Source organism: Artemia sp. Qi Xiang Cuo, chromosome 1 (assembly GCF_049724085.1).
Source record: "Artemia sp. Qi Xiang Cuo chromosome 1, ASM4972408v1, whole genome shotgun sequence".
NCBI classification, from domain to species: Eukaryota; Metazoa; Arthropoda; class Branchiopoda; order Anostraca; family Artemiidae; genus Artemia; species Artemia sp. Qi Xiang Cuo.
In genome coordinates, this window is record NC_142794.1 from 5,329,232 (window position 1) to 5,348,270 (window position 19,039).

The 19,039-nt window shown below is 35.6% G+C and overlaps 1 protein-coding gene across 1 annotated transcript in view; it reads left to right on the forward strand.

Moving 5' to 3' along the window:
* The window catches only part of LOC148955936 (neuronal acetylcholine receptor subunit alpha-7-like), a 126,799-nt gene that overhangs the window by 44,582 nt on the left and 63,178 nt on the right, over positions 1-19,039 (forward strand). Inside the window, exon 4 of the mRNA XM_089107992.1 lies at positions 9,254-9,437. Within this exon, the coding sequence (XP_088964118.1) occupies positions 9,254-9,437 (184 nt within the window). The remainder of the gene's footprint in view (positions 1-9,253; positions 9,438-19,039) is intronic.

The window sequence follows — 19,039 nt, forward strand, 5'->3', positions numbered from 1 at the left end:
AAAACTGGACCAATAAATAGTTGTTCCATGCCTTTTTCTTTAGCTGTTACGATTCTCACTTTCACCAGTTTTCCAATCACATTTATCTCAATTTAAACTCATTTATCACATTTATTTCATTTTCATCAATTTAAATGACCTTAAATTAGAATTAGTGCCTTTTTCAAAATGCAAAATTTGGTTTTTTTCGGTATTGGACCTTGAACTTTTGCCTCGGCTTGTCTTTTGTCATTACGAAAAACATAACAACGAACCTTTGTTTTTAACAGAGGCTGATTCAGTATCAGGTTCTTGGCTAACGTACTTATAAACTCTAATGTCTTTTTTTATAGCTAATTATTGCTTGAAGCTTTTATAAAATGTTGGACGTCGACTTTTGCCCCGGCTTGTCTTTTGTCATTATGAAATACATATCCCGGAAACTTATTTTTTTTAACAAAGGCATGGTAAGCATCGATCATCTTATCCATGTCGAAATCCAAAACCCAATTATCATAACTATCATTTTCAATTTTGACATGTTTTGACTCCACTGTCGCTTATCTAGTAGCCCAATTTTTCTTTCTTCTGGATTTTCATTACTGGTCTAGTTTGACATTACGGTCCAGAGTGTCGATTTGTTAACTGTTCAGGTGGTGGGACAAAAACTTCTTTTCTTTCTACGAATTATAATTTATAACTCTTGTAAATTTTAACTTTTTAGGTCTTGTCTCAGTACATGTTTAGGTAATACTTCTATCGGACTATGTTCCTTGGCACCTTTCCAGGGCACTTTATCAAAGCTATTCCCTGAGACACTCTTGTGAACTCTTCCATAAATTATATAGCTCTAAGGTGCTTTTAAGGACTAATGAACTCTGAGCAAACCAAGGCAATTGTGAAACAGATTGCATAACGATCTAAGATTTTCGCTAAAGATTTCCTGATGATTTCAGAAATATTGGACTGGTGCAGTCTTGATGTCCCTAAGGCACTCTTCTGAACTCTTGCATAACTGATTTCTCTGGTTTTGAGCGTTAGTTGCGGAACAATATAGGCCTAAGACACTCTTGAGTCACTACTTCTATGGAAGTTTTACACCTTTTCAAAGAGAGTGAGTACCCCCTCGCAATGTCATATGGATTTGGGTACTTGTCTACACCTTTAAAAGAGAGTGAGTATCCCTCACAATGTCATAGTCTTATGGCCAATGACTTGCATGGTTTTTGATGCACCTTTTTCAAAAGCCCATTTTACTCAACTAAATTGGCTTGTAATCAACGTTGACAACGTGGTACAATTGTACCGTTTTGTGTACAATTTAGAGGTCCTGGTAGATTTTGGTACATATGAGAACTTCTTGGTACAACTCAAATTTGAAGGTACATTTTAATTTTACTTACTCCTTTCTAACTTGAATATCTGTTCTAGTTTTTGTTTATCGAAAATTTTGTTCTTGTCAATTGACGGAATCTTCATGAATGGTTGGAATCACTAATAAATTAAATATAAAAATAAAGCAAAATAAATAAAAAGAAAAGATGCACGAAAACGAAATATATCTCAAGTGATGGGATTATTTAATCAAAGCAAAGAAAAGAAACAGCGAAAGCTACTAACATTGAATTTCAGCAAGGTTGGATTTGAGCCCCCCCCCCCCCTTCGCCAGTCCAGGTATGTACGGTTTTGCTTTAGAGGAACCAACAGGATGGCGACATCTTCGAACAACGAAACAATTGGAGAATTATATGGAAAATATAAAGAACTAAGACATGTGACTGGATTCCGTCCAGAAAGTGGACTAAGTTTGTATGCATTTTATGGACATTGTTCATATTTTTAAATATTCAATATGCACTTTCATTTACTGATTTCATTTTAAGTAAAACTTAGCTATGACTTTACAGTATCCTAAATAAAATGGAGCAGAATAGGGCCATTAATAAATAAAAATGTCTTTTTAAAACGTGGGGCTAATTTCGAAGTTTGGAGTTTACTGATTCTGGCCACTACTCTTAGGATTTGTGGGAGCCTAATTTTATAATTCAAAGATTACCTTGACAGTTAGTTTGTATGCGTATGATCATTCTTAGTGCTTTAAATTCGTTCAGGGTTTCACTTATTCTGTGACTTTGTTTCTGCCTATTTTAAGTTTTAATCCTGGGCCTATTCTATACTTTTATTCAATCTTTTAAAAGGATCTTTTTAAATTAATTTCAGTATATAATATAAAGAGGACGCTATTTTTTAGGAGAGTAAGCATAAAAGTGTATATTCTATTTATGAAATTTTTTTAAAATTACTGAAAAGGGGCTGAGGGTTGTTTACCCCACCCCTGAGAAATGACGTCAACTGATGGAGTCGGAAAAATAATTTCCAGGCGTTTTTTTCCTTTTCTTAAAATGCATTTGCTTAATTGAGCATAGTTTATCCTTTTGCTTTTGTTCCTTTGTTTGTTTCCGTTGGTGAAGAATTCAGAAGTGAAGCTGAAGCATTCAGACCTACACTATAATTAGTAATAAAAAGCTTTTATTGTATTTTTGATTATCTATTGGAAAATTACGAAAAAATCTCTATAAGTTTCATGTCTTTTTAATTGCTCAGTAATTACTGGCATTTCAATGCTATAAGCGAGAGAACGTTTTGAATATATTTTGTGTGGAGTAAAGCACAAATGATGACCTGACCCTTAGAAGCCTGACAGGGTGTTAGATGTACATATAATTGAGATAAATTTCTGTTCGTTTTAAGCTTGGTTTGAACTTTCTACTGAATTTATATTAATTTGCCTTATCACTTATTTATTTTGATATTAATTTCTGTTGGGCTTACATGGGTATTGGTGCATGACTTTCGATCCATATCTGGATCCAATTCATCCATTCATCGATAACGAATCGTTTCGATCGACCATTGTCCGGCCCTGTTAATTCCATCCGCATCGCAACAAAGAAAAAGTTTCTCAAGGAACTTCAGAAACACCGCAAGAAAATCACAGAACAGTCAGTTCAAAAAATCCAATATAACCCTCATTTTCTTTGGTCGACACTCCTTCCAAGGATTCCAAAAAACTCCCATTTTGCTGCTGATGTTCCTCTATCTGAGTGGTATTCTTTTTAAGTGGCGAAATTTTCTACACCAGACCCCCAACTTAAACACAAATATGCTAAAAACCTTGACCTATTTTTGCATGCATTCTCTGACTCTGATTTTAGAGTATCCGTAACGTCTGTGGCTGAAGCTATTATTTGCCTGAAGCCAAAGCTGTCTAGAGGCATAGATGGAATTCACGCTCTACTTATCGAAAATGGAGGTTTTGCGCTTTTAGAACATCTCGGTCTACTACTGCAGATTATTTTTACACAAGGCTTGGTTCCGTCTACATTTTGCGTGGGAGCTCCTTCTCCTATTCAAAAAAAAAATATGAAAAACCTCCATTCAATGCACATCTTTCAGGCCCGTGACTGTATCAACCATTTTATGCAAGCTTTATAAACTACTGTTCATAAAAGAGCTTGATGGAAATGTTGCACGCCCCCCCCCATCAATTTGGCTCTCAACATGGCATTGGATGTGCAGACGCTGTTGCAGTTGTTGCTAATTCTCTGCTCAATACTTTTTGTACAGATAGTTTACTCGCCTTAGTGAGTCATGATGTTTGCCACGCCTTTGACTCCCTGATCCACCCCTTTATACTTTTAAGGGCTGTTAAAAGAGGAGTAAATATGGCTATCATTAGATCTCAAAGGGATATGTATGCTAAGCTACGAGTCCGTCTTAAAATACCTCCTGAGCAAGACGAAATGGCAAGACCACTGGATAGAACTGTACCAGTTAAGAGAGGAGACAGGAAAGGTGAAATTGCCTCACCTTGTTATTTCAATATCTATGTCCTAGAAGCTTAGGACCAGTGTGAGATTTTTTGTGTTCTTTCTGGCCTCAATATCTCCTTAGTCACGTATGCTGATGACATTTTAACATCAGCCCTTCTTTGGACAAAATTTCTGAAACGTTCCAAAAACTGCAACCAGAATACTTAAAATCTGGTCTTGAATTTAACGCTGAAAAGTCCGACGTAGTGCTTTTTATCTGGAAAGGTCATCTTCCTTATAAAATTGTACTTGGGAATTCAAAGTTCTGCCCTTCTGACCAAATCGTTTATTTTGGTATTCCTATTGGAGATAACATTTCTCACACTCGTCATCTTCTAATAGAAGGTATCAAACGCCGCATATGCTACATATGCTTCCATAGTCTCTGCTAAGCTTCGTTTCCATCATAGTTATCTTGCAACGCTGTACTATACTGTTGCTCTCCTCCACATCCTCTACATTGCACCATTCTGGAAGATTCTTACTAATGCTGATAAATTGAAAATCCGTTCCACTTTCTTCTGTTTCGCAAAAGATCTGCTGAGATATTCAATTTGGATACGCAATTCAAAGCTCATCTACAGTCTCTTAATAGCAACTCTTACTTTAGCCGTTGCTAAACTTATAAAAAACCCAATAAAAAGACTTCAAGACATGGTTGGAGCCGACTTCTTCAGCTCTAGTTAAGTCGTCATTGTTGTATAGTGATATTCTGTTTTTTTTCTGTTTGTTTTCAATAAATAATAAAATAATAATAATGGAGCGTGTCTTGCAATCTGCAAGAGTTTTCAAAGTCAGTCTAGTTTTACCCTTTAGTGACCTTGGCTATGCAGGCAACATTGGCCTGATGGTAAAAAATGTGGAGGATGCACAAGCCATACTGCATAATGTAAGACAAACATAATAGTAAAGACAAAAATCAGCTTATGATACAATCAACCGCTCTATGCTTCCAAGCGGCTGGGAGACTTGGCCTATGAAAGTAGCAGATGTCCACGCTCTCAATGCGTTCGAATATACCTGCTTATGACAATTCCTCAGCATCCTTACCAAAGACTACTGAAAACTAAAATAAAAAAAGGATTTTTTTTCTACGGAAAAAAAGCACAGCGTTATAGAGATAAGGACTTTAGGAGTCGAGCCAAAAAGTTTTGTTCCAGAAGGCAAACAAATGTTAATAACATTTGATATTGCAGAGCTATAGAAAAACGTAGTTTTTTTTTTTATAAAAATTATTTTTTTTTTTAATTGTGAAAGGTTTTTAAATACATCAATTTCTTTTCAAATGAGCCATTAAATAGCTCTCTATGATTTTCCAGTGCCGACCTATCTTAGGCAAAAAAAACGGAAAAGACAAAAGAGGCCGTATTTGCAGAATATCGTAGTTGCAGCCACTTTTCTTGTGTTTCCAGCCAATATAATTTCTTTGTTGTTCATGTTAAGAGACGGTAAGTTTACTATGTAGGGGTTTCGGATAAGGTAGTTCTAAAAGTGTACTGCTTCTTTTCATATGGCTCTATTCTTAGGATTTGTAAGTTATTTTAATTTTTACTATGGGGCGTGATCGTCTCTTACTAGGTTGATAGCTACCGCTGCAACCCGGATTTTAAATTAATTACTATGGACTAAGGTTTGGCCTGAAACATAGATCCTCAATGTAAAAACCCAGATTACAAACAGGAAAAAGCCTACAGCTTTTTCTTCTTTGGAGTAGTAAGAGACGAACCTAAAACAAATCAGGTAGCTAACTAAGTCCAATGTATGCAATGTTTGGTTCTTCTAATGCTCGTCTTTTGATATAATACTAAAATACTGTTTTTCGTAAAAACTTATTTTATACTAAAATTATTTTTCTTAATTACAAAAGTTTTCTATATACAGCATTTTCCTTTAAAGTGAGCCATTAAACAGCTCTCTATTATGATAATTAAATACCTATGCTTATGACGTCATTCATCAATCTTGAACATGAAAATGCAGTTTTTTCGTATAAAAATGATCTTCTATTAGAAATATTTTTTAATTACAATAGGTTTTTTAGCCCATCCATTTCCTTTATTGTGAGCCGTAAAACAGCTCTCTACGATGTTCCAGTGCCCCACTATCGGAGGAAAAGAAGAAGAAGAAAAAAAAGATGCCGTTTATGCAGAATATCGTGGTTGTAGCCACTTTTATTGATTTTCAAGCCAGTATATTTCCATTGTTGTTTAAAACAAGGGACTATAAGTTTCCTATACTGGGGTTTTAGACAAGGCGGTTGTAATAGTGTACTTAGTTTTTTGATCTGATTCTAGTTTTAGGAGTTAAGACTTATATTTTTACTATGGGATATGATCGTCTCTTACTTGGTTGCTAGCTACCACTGCAACCCGGATGACACTAAAGCTAAGTTTACTGCTATTGATTAATTAAAAAACTTTTCCACTAGCTAGGTTTTTCAAAAAAAAAGTAAAGAACTATATTAAACCAAAAATGAACAAAAATCAAATCAAATAATCTATTAAGCATACAACTTCCACAAATCAGTATCAATAAATAAATGAAACCCAAAAAGAACATAAATTAAAATAAAAAACATAGTCAAACTCAAAACGAGCAGAAATTGATATGTGTAGAGTTCAAAACCCCTATGCTTTATAAAAGCCAGAATAAAATTTGTACTTTACTGAAAAAATTCTTTCAAATCTTTTCGCTTTTATAACTTTAAGAAATCAAAATTAAGTAAGATTTTAAGGAATAAAACTGACAATGCACATTCATTTGAAGTATGGGAAGTATTGGGAGTATGGGGAGTGATTATCTCTTAATAGAAGCTATAGCTACCGCTGCAATCCGGACGGGCAGTGATTGTCTCTTACTAGGTTGCTATGCTTCCACTGCAATCCCGATAATATCTCTCTTTATGTTAAAATTATAAACAGGTAAAAGCCTATTGATTTTTCTTATTTGGAATAGTAAGAGACAAACTTCAGAGAATCCGGCAGCTAACTAAGTCCAATACGTGCCGTGGTTTGTTCTTTACTAGGTTTCATCCATGTGTATAGCCATGATACTGATGAAACTTACATAATCCCTATTTATTATTAACATATTACTATGAGCTTGAGTTTTGTTCTTACTACAATACCTGGAAAAAAAGAAATTTTAGTTATTTAAGTTACTATAGGCAAGAGTTTGTTCTTTATTATAAATATTTCTTGACATTGGAAGTGTTCGTCTCTTACTAGGTTGCGAACTACCGCTGCAACCCGTAAAATGAGCCAATGAACAAATCTCTGCAATATTCCAGTGCCAAGCTATCTGTGGAAAAGAAAAAAAAGAGAGAAAAAAAGATGCCGTTTATGCAGAATGCTGTAGTAGCTGCCACTTTTCTGGATTTTCAAGCTAATATACCAAGTACTGGTCGAATATCATTGAAAAGCTGCTTCCAATCTTTCACTGAAGTATACGAAGAAGAACTCCACCGTTTTAAACGTGAAGGTGGGGTCCTAGTAGTTTATTTTTATTTGAGCACAGGTTATATACGTCTTTACAAGCTTCAGGTAAAGCTTTCGCAAGATCAGGCTTGTTTGGCCTCCTCATGATGATATCGTCGTCAAAGAGGGACAAAGAAACAGCTCATAATTTGCGTTCGAATCAGTCTCTTCCTGGCATTATTGAACGTTTTGCAACAACCAAGAACCTCTGGAAAATTAGGTTAGGATCAAAGTGCTTGATACCGGGTGAGAAAGCTCTCTTGGCTGTCATGAGGGTTACTTGTAATATCTTTCTGAAGACATAACCCTATACTGACATGTCAACCATGCTTTTCAAAAATATACTGACTTGTCGAGAGTCATTGTTCCCACTTTTAGAGCTTCTTCCGTGTTCGATTCTAAGGAAGCCATTATTTGATTCACTATAAGGCCCTTTTTTTGCTTCGAGGGCCCCATCCCCGTATGTTGTTCACTAGTCCAGTATTTATGTTCTTTAAGCTTCTGCGTGAGATGCTTCAACGCAAGAAGGACATGACACAACCCAAAGGGTTTACTGAAATTCTATCTCCAACAGTATGGCCACTGGATGTCTTAAGACTCCAATTAAATTTTGGTCTATAACCCTGTCAGCTGATAACCTAGCCCACTGCCTTTCTGAGTGCTTTATCGTATGAAGGCTATTGTCGCCAAAAAAAGCTTAAATTTTTGGGTGACAAACGGGTACCGTAGATTGTCAGTTTTTAGAAGGTAGATTCTCGTAGTCTTTACATAGTGGCTATGTAAAGATAATGAAGTATTCTATATGCTACGTGCAGTTGTTCTTCCCACAAAAGGAGTCTTTCTGGCCCTAGGAACCGCTGAATTATGCCAACGATATCGAGGTACTGCGTCAAAAGCTTAACTATTCTGTTTCCATTGGCTTCAAGTGTTTCCTTTTGCTTGTCAAATGTAGCTGCATGATCTATTAATATTTGATCTTTACAGACATCTTCCAAGCTTAATCTACCGTCGATGAGTCCTTTATGCAAAGCTTGCAATGGATCTATTGTTACAAACTCCCTAACCTATAATAAGCAGATTTTGGATGCCAGGGCTAGGAAACTATTTTCTCAAAACTCCGAGATACTGCAAACTATTGCTCAAACGTATTTTCATGTTCCTTTTCTTTCCTTTTTTTTTTTTTTTTTTTTTTTTTTTTTTTTTACAGCACTGTCTTCTCCAACAAATTTTCTTGATTTCTTTTTTTTTCGCTCTTCCCCCTTTGCACTTTGAAGAAAGACTTGACAAGTATGGCAACAAATATGTTACCTGTTACCAAACACGGTACTCACAGAAAAGACATTTTTTTTTATTATTATTAATATTTCCATTTTCTTGATTTCCACTCAATAGTATAGATGTCATTTTTTCTTTGGGTTCCATGTCCTCCGTTTTTTGTTATCTATGGGCTAGGAAACCCTAGGAAGGACACCTTATTCGCCAAATTAAGATATGTCATTGTTTTTGGAGAGAACCCGACCCACTTCAAACACTAAAGAGGAATTTCCAAAAAAATCCCTGTTATACTGGTCATGGACCATTTTTAACTCATTTCCTTTATCTATAACTTTTTTTCCAGGTGTTTCTGCATAATGAACTTTTATCCTTTTGCTCTCTCCTCACCACTTTAAGGGTGAATTTGATCCGTTTCATCCAAGAGTAGCAATGCCGATTTTAGATATGTTGATAAGCGCATTTTTCTTTATCGAATGGTATAAAAATAATTTTTGTGGCAATTTGTTTCCTTTTTTGTGCAAAGGTTCCCCTTCAAAAGGTTTACCTTTTTTTAGTTATATCTTTATTGTACTATATAGGGTATGCCAAACATAACTAGGCTATCATTTATGTAGAACTATTTGAAAACTAATTCTTTTTTATATTTTCTAGTGCAGATAGTTTGTATAATTCAGCAGTACTTAGTACGAATGTGATTGTATCGTCAGATGGCAATTTAACATGGTTGTCTTCCGCAATATTCAAATCTTCATGTGCGATAAATGTTGAATACTTCCCATTCGATGAGCAAAGATGTACTATGAAGTTTTCAAGTTGGACTTACGATGGATTGCAGGTAAGAAAAAGCAAAAAATTAAAAAGCAAGAAAAAAAGAAAACTAAAACATAGAAATAGATAAAAGAAGAAATAAAGTAGAAAAAAACAGGAAAATTAAAAAATGAAAAATTCATATGTCATATTATTGATTGCAGGTAAGAAAAAGCAAAAAAAGTCTTAAATTTCCTCAAATGCAACCTGGCTTTGAAGCCCGAAAGATATTAATTTTGGGACTTCATTACAAGGTTTACAATAGGATTCATTCGAACGAGTTTAGATGAGAGGAACATCTCCCTTGGACACCAGCAGGGGGGCTAGTGAGTAGTAAGGCAATGCACAGTCCAGCCAGTGATTGCGTAATATGCCTTACCAGGGTCAGTCACCTATTACAATGAACGATACTTACCTTACCAGACGGGTTTTCTGAGGTAACACCCATTTTTTGGAGGTCAAACAGAGAGTGGCGGTCACACTAACTTGATTAGTAGTTGGATTCGGATATAAGGAGTAATTTTCATTGTAGTTCATATTAGTAAGAGAATTGAATTCAGAGAGAGAATAGTTTATTTGAGAGGATATTAGTGGAGAAAAAAAATGAGTGGTGCATTTACATTATTGGAGATTAATGATGGAACTGACAGCAGCGGCAGCAACGATATACGAGTACCCAATGTAGCTGTGGAAATAACTGCTGGCTGTAGACTATGTCTTGAATGTGACATTATGTTTGCGAGATACGTGATATCATTAAGCAAGTTTAAGCAGGAGGAGCAACTATGTTTTGCTGGAAAAGTGAATATTCTCCATATAAATAAACTCCGGTCAGCATTAGATGTCCTATCGAAATATATTGATGAGAACAAAATGCATCAGTGAATATTATTATTATTGTAATTATGTTCAATAAAAATGTTTCTAAATCAATGGTATTCTTTCTTTCTATAGTAGACTAGCGTATATTTTCTAGAGTACAAAAAGAATATTCTGATTAGTCTGAAGTTGGTTGTGAGAGAGTTAGGACTCTAGAAAATGGATAGATTCGAGAAAGAGTGAATCATGAGGAATCTAGTTCTTATGGAAACACGTTTGATTCTAGATAATGATTTTCTAGAGTTGTCTATTCAAAGGAAGATATTTTCTCGGAGACTGCTTGTTGATATAACGAAAACTGATTCTCCATCATTAGACTATTGTATGAAGCTTCTACATCGTGATCCAAATGCATTTAAACAATTTATTGATATATTGACCACGACACGGCAAAATGATATTGTGGATATGCTTTTAAACATTAGTTTTGAAGTTTAGGACTTTTTTCATGAGAAAGATGGTGCTCAAGGATGATTTACTCCTCTCTCTCTCTCTCAGACAATTTTTGTTGTTGCTAGCTCAGTTTCATTGTGCTAGTGAGAGTGTCAACACATGACAAAATGTTCAATACATGTTCGTTATGTATGTACTCACTGGACAGCTGGTCATCATCACGTGAGAATTGTACAATGAATGAGGAGTATGATGAAAAGTGTCGATTATGCAACCTTTGTAAATTGCATAGAGAATATACTGTACAAATTAAAGGTTGTAATTCCTGTCTTGAAGAGGTGTGTGACTCTCATCCTAGAGGCCACCTATGCTCCAATTGTCATTATGATAAATGTAATCAGTGGGAGAGTACATATCCCGGTATGATTGGAAGGAATCCTGACCGTGATTTTAGTTTATTGCTACGAGATTGGTATCGTCGTCGTTTTAGATTGTTCTGGGAGGAGGAACCGGGTCAACGATTCAACTGTTGGAACAACAAAAGAATATGGTTTCGACGTCATCGTTGTGAAGACAATGGGTGTTATGATTATAAGCCCACTGATTTTTATTTGGCTGTGATGGAATGTGATTCGACACTTGAGGACACTGTTAGTGAAATTGCTTCAAATAAGCAAATTGAAATATGTGAATTCTACAGAATGAATGAGAATAGTGTCATTGACTATACAAAGAGATATGACAAGAGTGAAGTCACAATCTACTGTAGAAAATGTGACCCTGACATTGCAGTACATCAGGATCAGTACACTGTGAATTCAGACAATCTACCTGCACTAGTTGTTGTCGAAAAATTAATATTATTTTACTAAAAATAAAGATTAGTAAAGTCGTTTTTATCATTGTCTTAATTTTTTTTTTTTATTAATAAACAAAGTAACATTCAACATAGGTAAATTTTATTCTCATGACACAAAAAACAAAGCCAAAAGAACTTTTAGTCATATTCTAAAAAAGGCAGTAACTAAATCGATGTACTTATGTTTAGATGTTGAGAAACTGCTTGTAGATGTAGCCACGACATCTGAACATGAAAAAGAGTATTGCATGAAACCCAAATGTCTTAGTCGTTAAATCCTTTACTTTTCGTTGATTTTGAATAATGATTTTTCCCCTACGTTCAATAAAGTTGCTGATGAATGGAGCGCAGAATTATACGATATGACAAGAGGGTAGACAAATTCAATACTCATTTTTGTGTGAAACACGCATAGCCAATGACCGGATATCAAAGTAGACGGATTGCTATTAATAATGATTAGGGTCTTGTTAACCATTGGAATTTTTACAATGAAGTCCAAAGATATGCAAAAGGAGTTGTACCGGGACATGTATGGATCCATACTAAATACGTTGATTATTTGGTTTGTGTTCATGGTGCTGGGTCTAGTAGAACACTGCCGTCGGGTGTGATTTCCCAATAGGTTTCAAATTGATTCAGTGATATTAGCGTGATACTCTCGGTCAGAGCATTGGCAAATGTACACTCTAAACGTACATTCCCTGTTCGTACTATGGTCATATCCTGTGTGCCAGACAAATCCAAAATAATAACCCCGTGTTTTTTTGAAAATATTGAATCGATGAATCAATTTTCAAATAGTTGAGATTCATTATCTAAGGATTGCATAGTCAACTCGTAGAGAGTTCTATGGGATTTTTTGTCAAATAATAGAGTGTACAGTGGAATACCATTCACTTTGCACACGAGGCTAGATAGACCAAAAAAAATTAAAATCGTGGGGGATTCAGTCCAGGATACAACGGCACTGCCACTCTTCACAAAGGCCAAAGCCAATTTTTATGGGATTTCTCCATTGATAATGACGAATCACAATAGCTACGAGAGCCGGCGGCAATGTGACGCTTAATAGTGATCGTATGAGGAACAAAAAGTTTAATGCTGTTGCCATTGCATCTTAGCATTTTCACTGCCAATGCAAAAGAGCTCATAACCTGTTGTTTTCAGACGTGAAGAATTGCCGATATGATAATAACATTTGCATTGGGTGCTGCAGGAAGTGTTTTTCTCAAAATGAAATTTGATGGGGCCATCTGTAACTTTATGTCAATCTTGACATTGGGGGGTAGCCATTGGGATATATTGAATATCTCATGATTTAATTTTCCAACTAGATGATACTCCTGGGTTCCTGCAGTAGTCAAATCACCGTTAGTATCAACACCAGACCGATATTAATAGCCCAATGATTGTCCTCTCAACTCCTTGTACGTCTTTGGCTTCATCACCATAAATTGTATGTAGCGTGCATAATTTGATAATTTATTGCTAGTGCTCACCTATGTTCCATTAATAAATACATTAATTTGTTTGAATAGGTTGTGTAGAATAAAGTTTTCATAGGACAGACCATCGCTGGCATTTGGAGTTGTATTATCTCACTTTTTCTTCACCACGACATTTAAATCAATAAATGTTGACGAAAAATCAATGAAATAGTCTTCATTGGAAAATATTTGAAAGTGTATATTTTCCGAGAGGGGTTGTTGGGGATGAAATTGTTCATAGTAGCCATACTTGACACTGACATCAACATTTTCAGCATTAAATAGATTCAATGAGGAACTAATTGATGGATATGATTCCTTGTGGGGGAGATAAGTCATCTTAAGAGAAGAAATCTTTCTTTGATCTGACAATCTTTTTCTTTTTCTTCTTCTGGCTATCGGGCTTCCTTGTTTTATCTCTCAATTTCCTTGCTGATGTCCTTTTCTTCCTGCCTGGGTGTAGACTGATGAGTGAATGACGCGAACGCATCCTTTTCAATCCCTCCCCATTTTGTCGAGATTCTAGTTGCTCACCAACGGCTCTTGCTAAAGATCTAATATTTTCTTTAACACTCTCCTTTAAATTCTTGCCCGACCCCCAGTCCTGTGATGTTGAGGCAGAATAATTTGACGCAGCAGGTACAAGATATTTCTGTCATGGGGTAGTACAGAACCAAATAGCCTAGCAAACCAGCTACCAACACCATAGCAAGACATTGTAGTACGACCCATGTGGCAGTCCAAGCCATTGCCTGTTTGACGTGGACTCAGAGCTCCAAAATATCAATTGATATCGGGACAGACAAATGGAATTCTTCAATTGTTCATTTTAGGTGATTTTGCTGTTGTTGATAACGGGTCGAAAATGACATGTAATTACTACTAGGCCTTTTGCTATTGCTAGAGGATCCCCCAATTCACTTCTTATTGTTAACTGACAGAGTTTCAAGTACGAAATTTATCCAGGAACATACTGAAGATACTTTATATTATAGCGATGAACAAATTCAAGATTTGTTTTTCGTTCAAGAACACATAGGAGGGGGACATTTGAATTACCAAATCTCGACGTTTCCGCAAAGAATGCAAGAAGAAATATGCAAGAGTCTAAGGCGAAAACACGTGGATAATCGGCATAAATAACTCGATTGGCCCGGCAAACAATACCAAAATTTTTCCCATTGATTATATTCTGTGTAAAGCCAGGCACGTCTCGCAGACTATCATTGGGAGCAGTTATTTCAGTGTCAACAGGTGAGGTAATGTAAATCCTATCTTGTTCCAATGAATAATTAAAATGGAATGTACCATTCCTGCGATATTAGAATTTTCTATTGTCCGTATAACATAAATCTCCCCTATTATCATATTTAGTGTATTTCAATTTGGTATGTGGAAAGTCACTAGATTTAATTGATTAAACCCATCCATAGTCGACACAGTGCAACCCATTCATAGTCCGATTGAGCGGTATAACTTTTATATCATAGACACGATCCTTTCTCAGGATGTCATAGGTATTTTTGAGAATACAGTCCACAAGAGCCACTTCATATGCACCGTCAAATTTGATGGCAGGGGAGAGTTTTGTCCAAAAATCACTTGTTGTATTCAAGTCATTTTAGAGAGGATTGGAAACGTTGGACATTAATGTTATATAGAAATCAATAGGCATTGTCAATATTTTTAACAACGATCCAAGAATCTAAATCAGAATTGTATCCTAGCCACTGAACAAGCAACTGTTTCTTACACCTGCAAGTACATCTCTTTAATATATTTTCAATTTGATAGATTACAATAGAATTTTTAACTTTTTTTAGTTCGTAGTCATAAAAGCCGCCGAGAATCTCATCATCTTTGGTATCACGCAGGCGATAAGTTATGAGCTTACTGTGTAGGATTTTTGTCACTTTAATAAGCTTTGTGGACAATAAGTAATTCTCCTTTTCAAACACATTTGTAGTTATAATAACTTGAACAGTATCACCAACATTTAATTCATTTTTCGTCTTCTGGACAGCCAACAATTCATTGGAATACTGTTTAAGAAAGGTGTCAATTGTATCATGATCAGAATGATGAACTTCCGTTGGCGTAGAGTTGGACAATGATCGATGATGTTGTTGATTATAAATCAACATGATTTTATCAATATCATAAATAAAACCCGATGTATTTTTTAATGTACAATATCTTGATATTAAAAGTTGAATAGTTCTTATCAATCGTTCGGCCAATTCAGCCTTTATAGGACTGTGACTCTGATGAAGCAGTTTACTATATTTCTATAGAACTTTTTCAACATGGGGATTAAGAAATTCACTACAGCGATAAGATGGAATTTTTTTATACAAATCACTTTCGAGAATACTTTCTATGGCCTGAGTAACTTCAATTCCCTTCTCTAACTGTAATGGAATCACATATCCATAGTGACTATAAGCAATGATTGTAAGTAGGATGCACTGTACAGTGTATTGTTACGTTTTTGAAGCTCATCGAGAGTCAGGAGATCTGCTTGCATTATATGCAATGGGTAAAAGGCTTCAGTTTTTCGATATTAATTGGCACGAAGTCTATGATATCGATGCAGAGTGTAACTTGATTCATTTTGTAGATAGTCTTGTACACTTTTAGTGTCAACCCCAGTAACTTTGGAAAGAGTGGTGTGGGAACTTAAATTTCCCGCTTCACCAATATTTTCGTAAGCACCTTTCAAAACTTCAAACATTTTGAACGTAAACACGTTGTGTAACGACCGCTACCCTTTTGTATACTGGCTGGTGATGGTGACGTTGACTTGATACGTCTTCGCTTTTGTCTAGCTATCAGTGGTGTGCTAGTATTTTCCAAAATTTATTTGAAATCTTCTTCTTCAAGTTAATTTTTTAATGGTCTCAATGTTGTTGTTGTTGTTGTTGATGATGACCATGATGCATGTTAATTTATTTTTTTTTAATTTTTCTATTGAAAATAATATTTCTGGAGACGTTTAATGTATTTATAAATCTATATATATGATTGTCAAATGATAATATCCATTTACGATTTGTAGCTATATCATAGATTAAATCAAGTATATTATAGCTCTTGCCCCGAATTATAATCCCTGCCTCATTGCTCTCAACTTGAATATGATCTTGACCACTTTTCAAGACATAGGTTAGGAGTCATGTTAGTTTTTCGCGATATGAGTGGGGCCTTAGATTTACAATTTTAGATAAAATTGAATCCAAATACTACTTCTTCAGTTGTGTTACAGCAGAACCCCGAGGAGATGATTCTTTTTGGGGACCAGCAGTAGCAGCAGTGGGCTTCGAGCGATAGGGCTTGTGTTTGTCCACTCGGCGAAGTGCATCTTGCAGTAAGAGCAGTTTTTTATCATCCTAAATATTTTCATTTTCAAGGAATTTATTCAGATTGTTCTCAAAGTGTTCCACGGGTGAGAGAGCGAGTTCTATTGGAGTCAATTTATAGGGTTTTGCCATTCTCTCTCTCTTTAGAGAAAACTGTTTACAAGTCCTGCAATTATTGTCAGTAAAAGTGCGAAAAAGCTACCGCCCGCCTGAAGAAGTCGTTTCCTTTTGAAATTCTTTCCTTTCTTTTTAGAGGCCAATGTACGTACAATGGAACGATGTTGCTTTGCCTGTTGCTTAACTACTTCTGGCACTTGAACATTACCCTCGGTCAAATTTAAACAAAGTTCGGATATTAGATTAATGAAATCGTTGTCAATACCGTGTTTGAGTATTGCTTTCCTAAGTGGAGGTTATGAAGTGCTTAGAACTGAAAACAACTGTCTATTTTCATGTAGTTTCTTCAATGTCATAATAGCAACTATTAGGTCTTTTTAGTGTTCTCGAGGATATATACTGTAATTTCGTTGTCGGAAATATCTTTGACTGCACGTAAATCCTAGCAGGTATTTTCATTAAGATCCAATAGGGAGTAGCCATGAGGTTTATTAGGTGCCTGATTGTTCGCTGAGAGCAAACCTTTGGGTGCGTCTGGATAGAGCTGTCTATTAAAAGTTCTTAGTGAGCTAGAATCACGAACAACTCTGTAGATGATATAGTAGGTGGAATTCAATGAAAGTGTTCGTATACATTTGTTATGATGAACGATATTGTGTATAGCCAGAGAAACAGAAATCTTTTCATGATGAGAGCAAACAGTGAACAGTTGCAGCATTTCCTGGGAGCATTGTTCTATAGATCAAGCCAGATCGTCAATGATCAACCAAGAGTTTTGTTCAATAATGTTGAAAACATTAAGCCCCTGTATGAATTGTATCTGCACCAGTCCCATGGTGGCCGCAATTGCTTTTATTTTAACATATGACCACTGCCAAATACTATAACAATAGTAGATTTTTTTGGCTTTTCCACAAACATTTTATCACAATTTTTTATTATTTTAGTTAAGAGTGTTGTTTTGGCCAACACTGGCGGTCCAAACAGAAACGATCTGAATGGTGTTTTAAATTGATACATGTTCCCTTCAACAGTTCACCTGGACAACTAACTGTAGACTATGGCTGTCTAATGACTAAATAATTTCTCTATTACTACATTTTACTCCGTTCAAGAATAATAATTGGAAGAAGAAGAAGAAGAGGAATAATATTTTATTTTACTATATACATAAAAAAAGTTAAAATGCTTTTAAAAAAATACTAAATTGAAAAAAGCAAATTAAACATAAATAAAAAAAATACACTTTTTTTTAAAATTTATTTATAATAAAAAAAATACAACATTTACATAACCACTAGAAAAAAAAACACTTAAATAAATACACTTTTTTTATATTTATAACAAAAAATACAACATTTATTGGACTAATGCACACTTGTGAAATAATATCATACACTTTTACTTACAACATTTTAAATTTTGGGGTCCCCCCTCCCCCCAGGGGCGGCCACTGCGGCGGCCAGGGGACGGGAAGCGCCGGGCTCCGGAAGCGGAGGGCCCCGGGGGCGGGCCCGGGCCGGGGCCGGCCTTAAATACAGGAAGTTTATATGCCGTGCACACACACACACACACATTGTAAATTTATTGTTTGTGATAAAAAAAAGAATTAAAAAAAACACCTAATGATCCGAAAATCCTTCCCACCCAATTTATATATTTTTTTTTTTAGTGAATTTATGTTAATTTTTCTATACCGAGTTGTTTTATTTAATCTGTGAAATCAAATAGGCCTGGAATTAAATAATGACAGTTTTGTAGTACCTTAACACCCTCCACAAGTACATAGACTTTGTCTGATATGGCAGACATGGCATTTTTCTCAACTCTAACTGTGTAGTTTTTAAATTCTAAATAGCGAATCGCCATGACTTTCGCCTTTGACATTGAACTACGTTCCACACAGTTTCTATACACACTCATATCGAAATTATTTTTTACAAAGTGTGTAGGTACCCCCTTGCAAACTTGTTTGATATCCTTGCCGTGCGTTTCCACACAGTACACCTTCGGTCCAGGAAACACACCACTGGATATCAGATCGCTACCCGTTTCAGATTTTAGCATTAACAATTGATTTGGGGCCTGGCGTTTCACTAGCTCCGAGTAGAGGGATTCGTCCCAGTTAGTGTAGTCCATTCGTGAGCTAATGTACTCGCCATTTTCCAAATCATTCAATAGATTTTCAGTTTTGACTTTTAACAGGAGTGAATCAGTGTCACCGTAGTACACTTGAACTTGTCCCTCAATCGGCCACTGTACCTTGCATACATTATAATAAAATGACAACATGAGTTTCTTGGATATTTTAGTTATTGCACTTCCACCTGCAATAATTTTATTTAATACAATGTTTCTTTTCTTACGGTGTAGGAGCACCATATTAGAGTCTATGATTGTGAACGATGTGAAGTTTGGATCCGCAATGATTCGAGCACAGTCTTTGGGGTTGGTTGCAATGTTACATCGAGTTGTTTCGTACGCCCTCGCATATTTTTACCGAAAGCTTAGTTGAATATGAGATTATAGATTT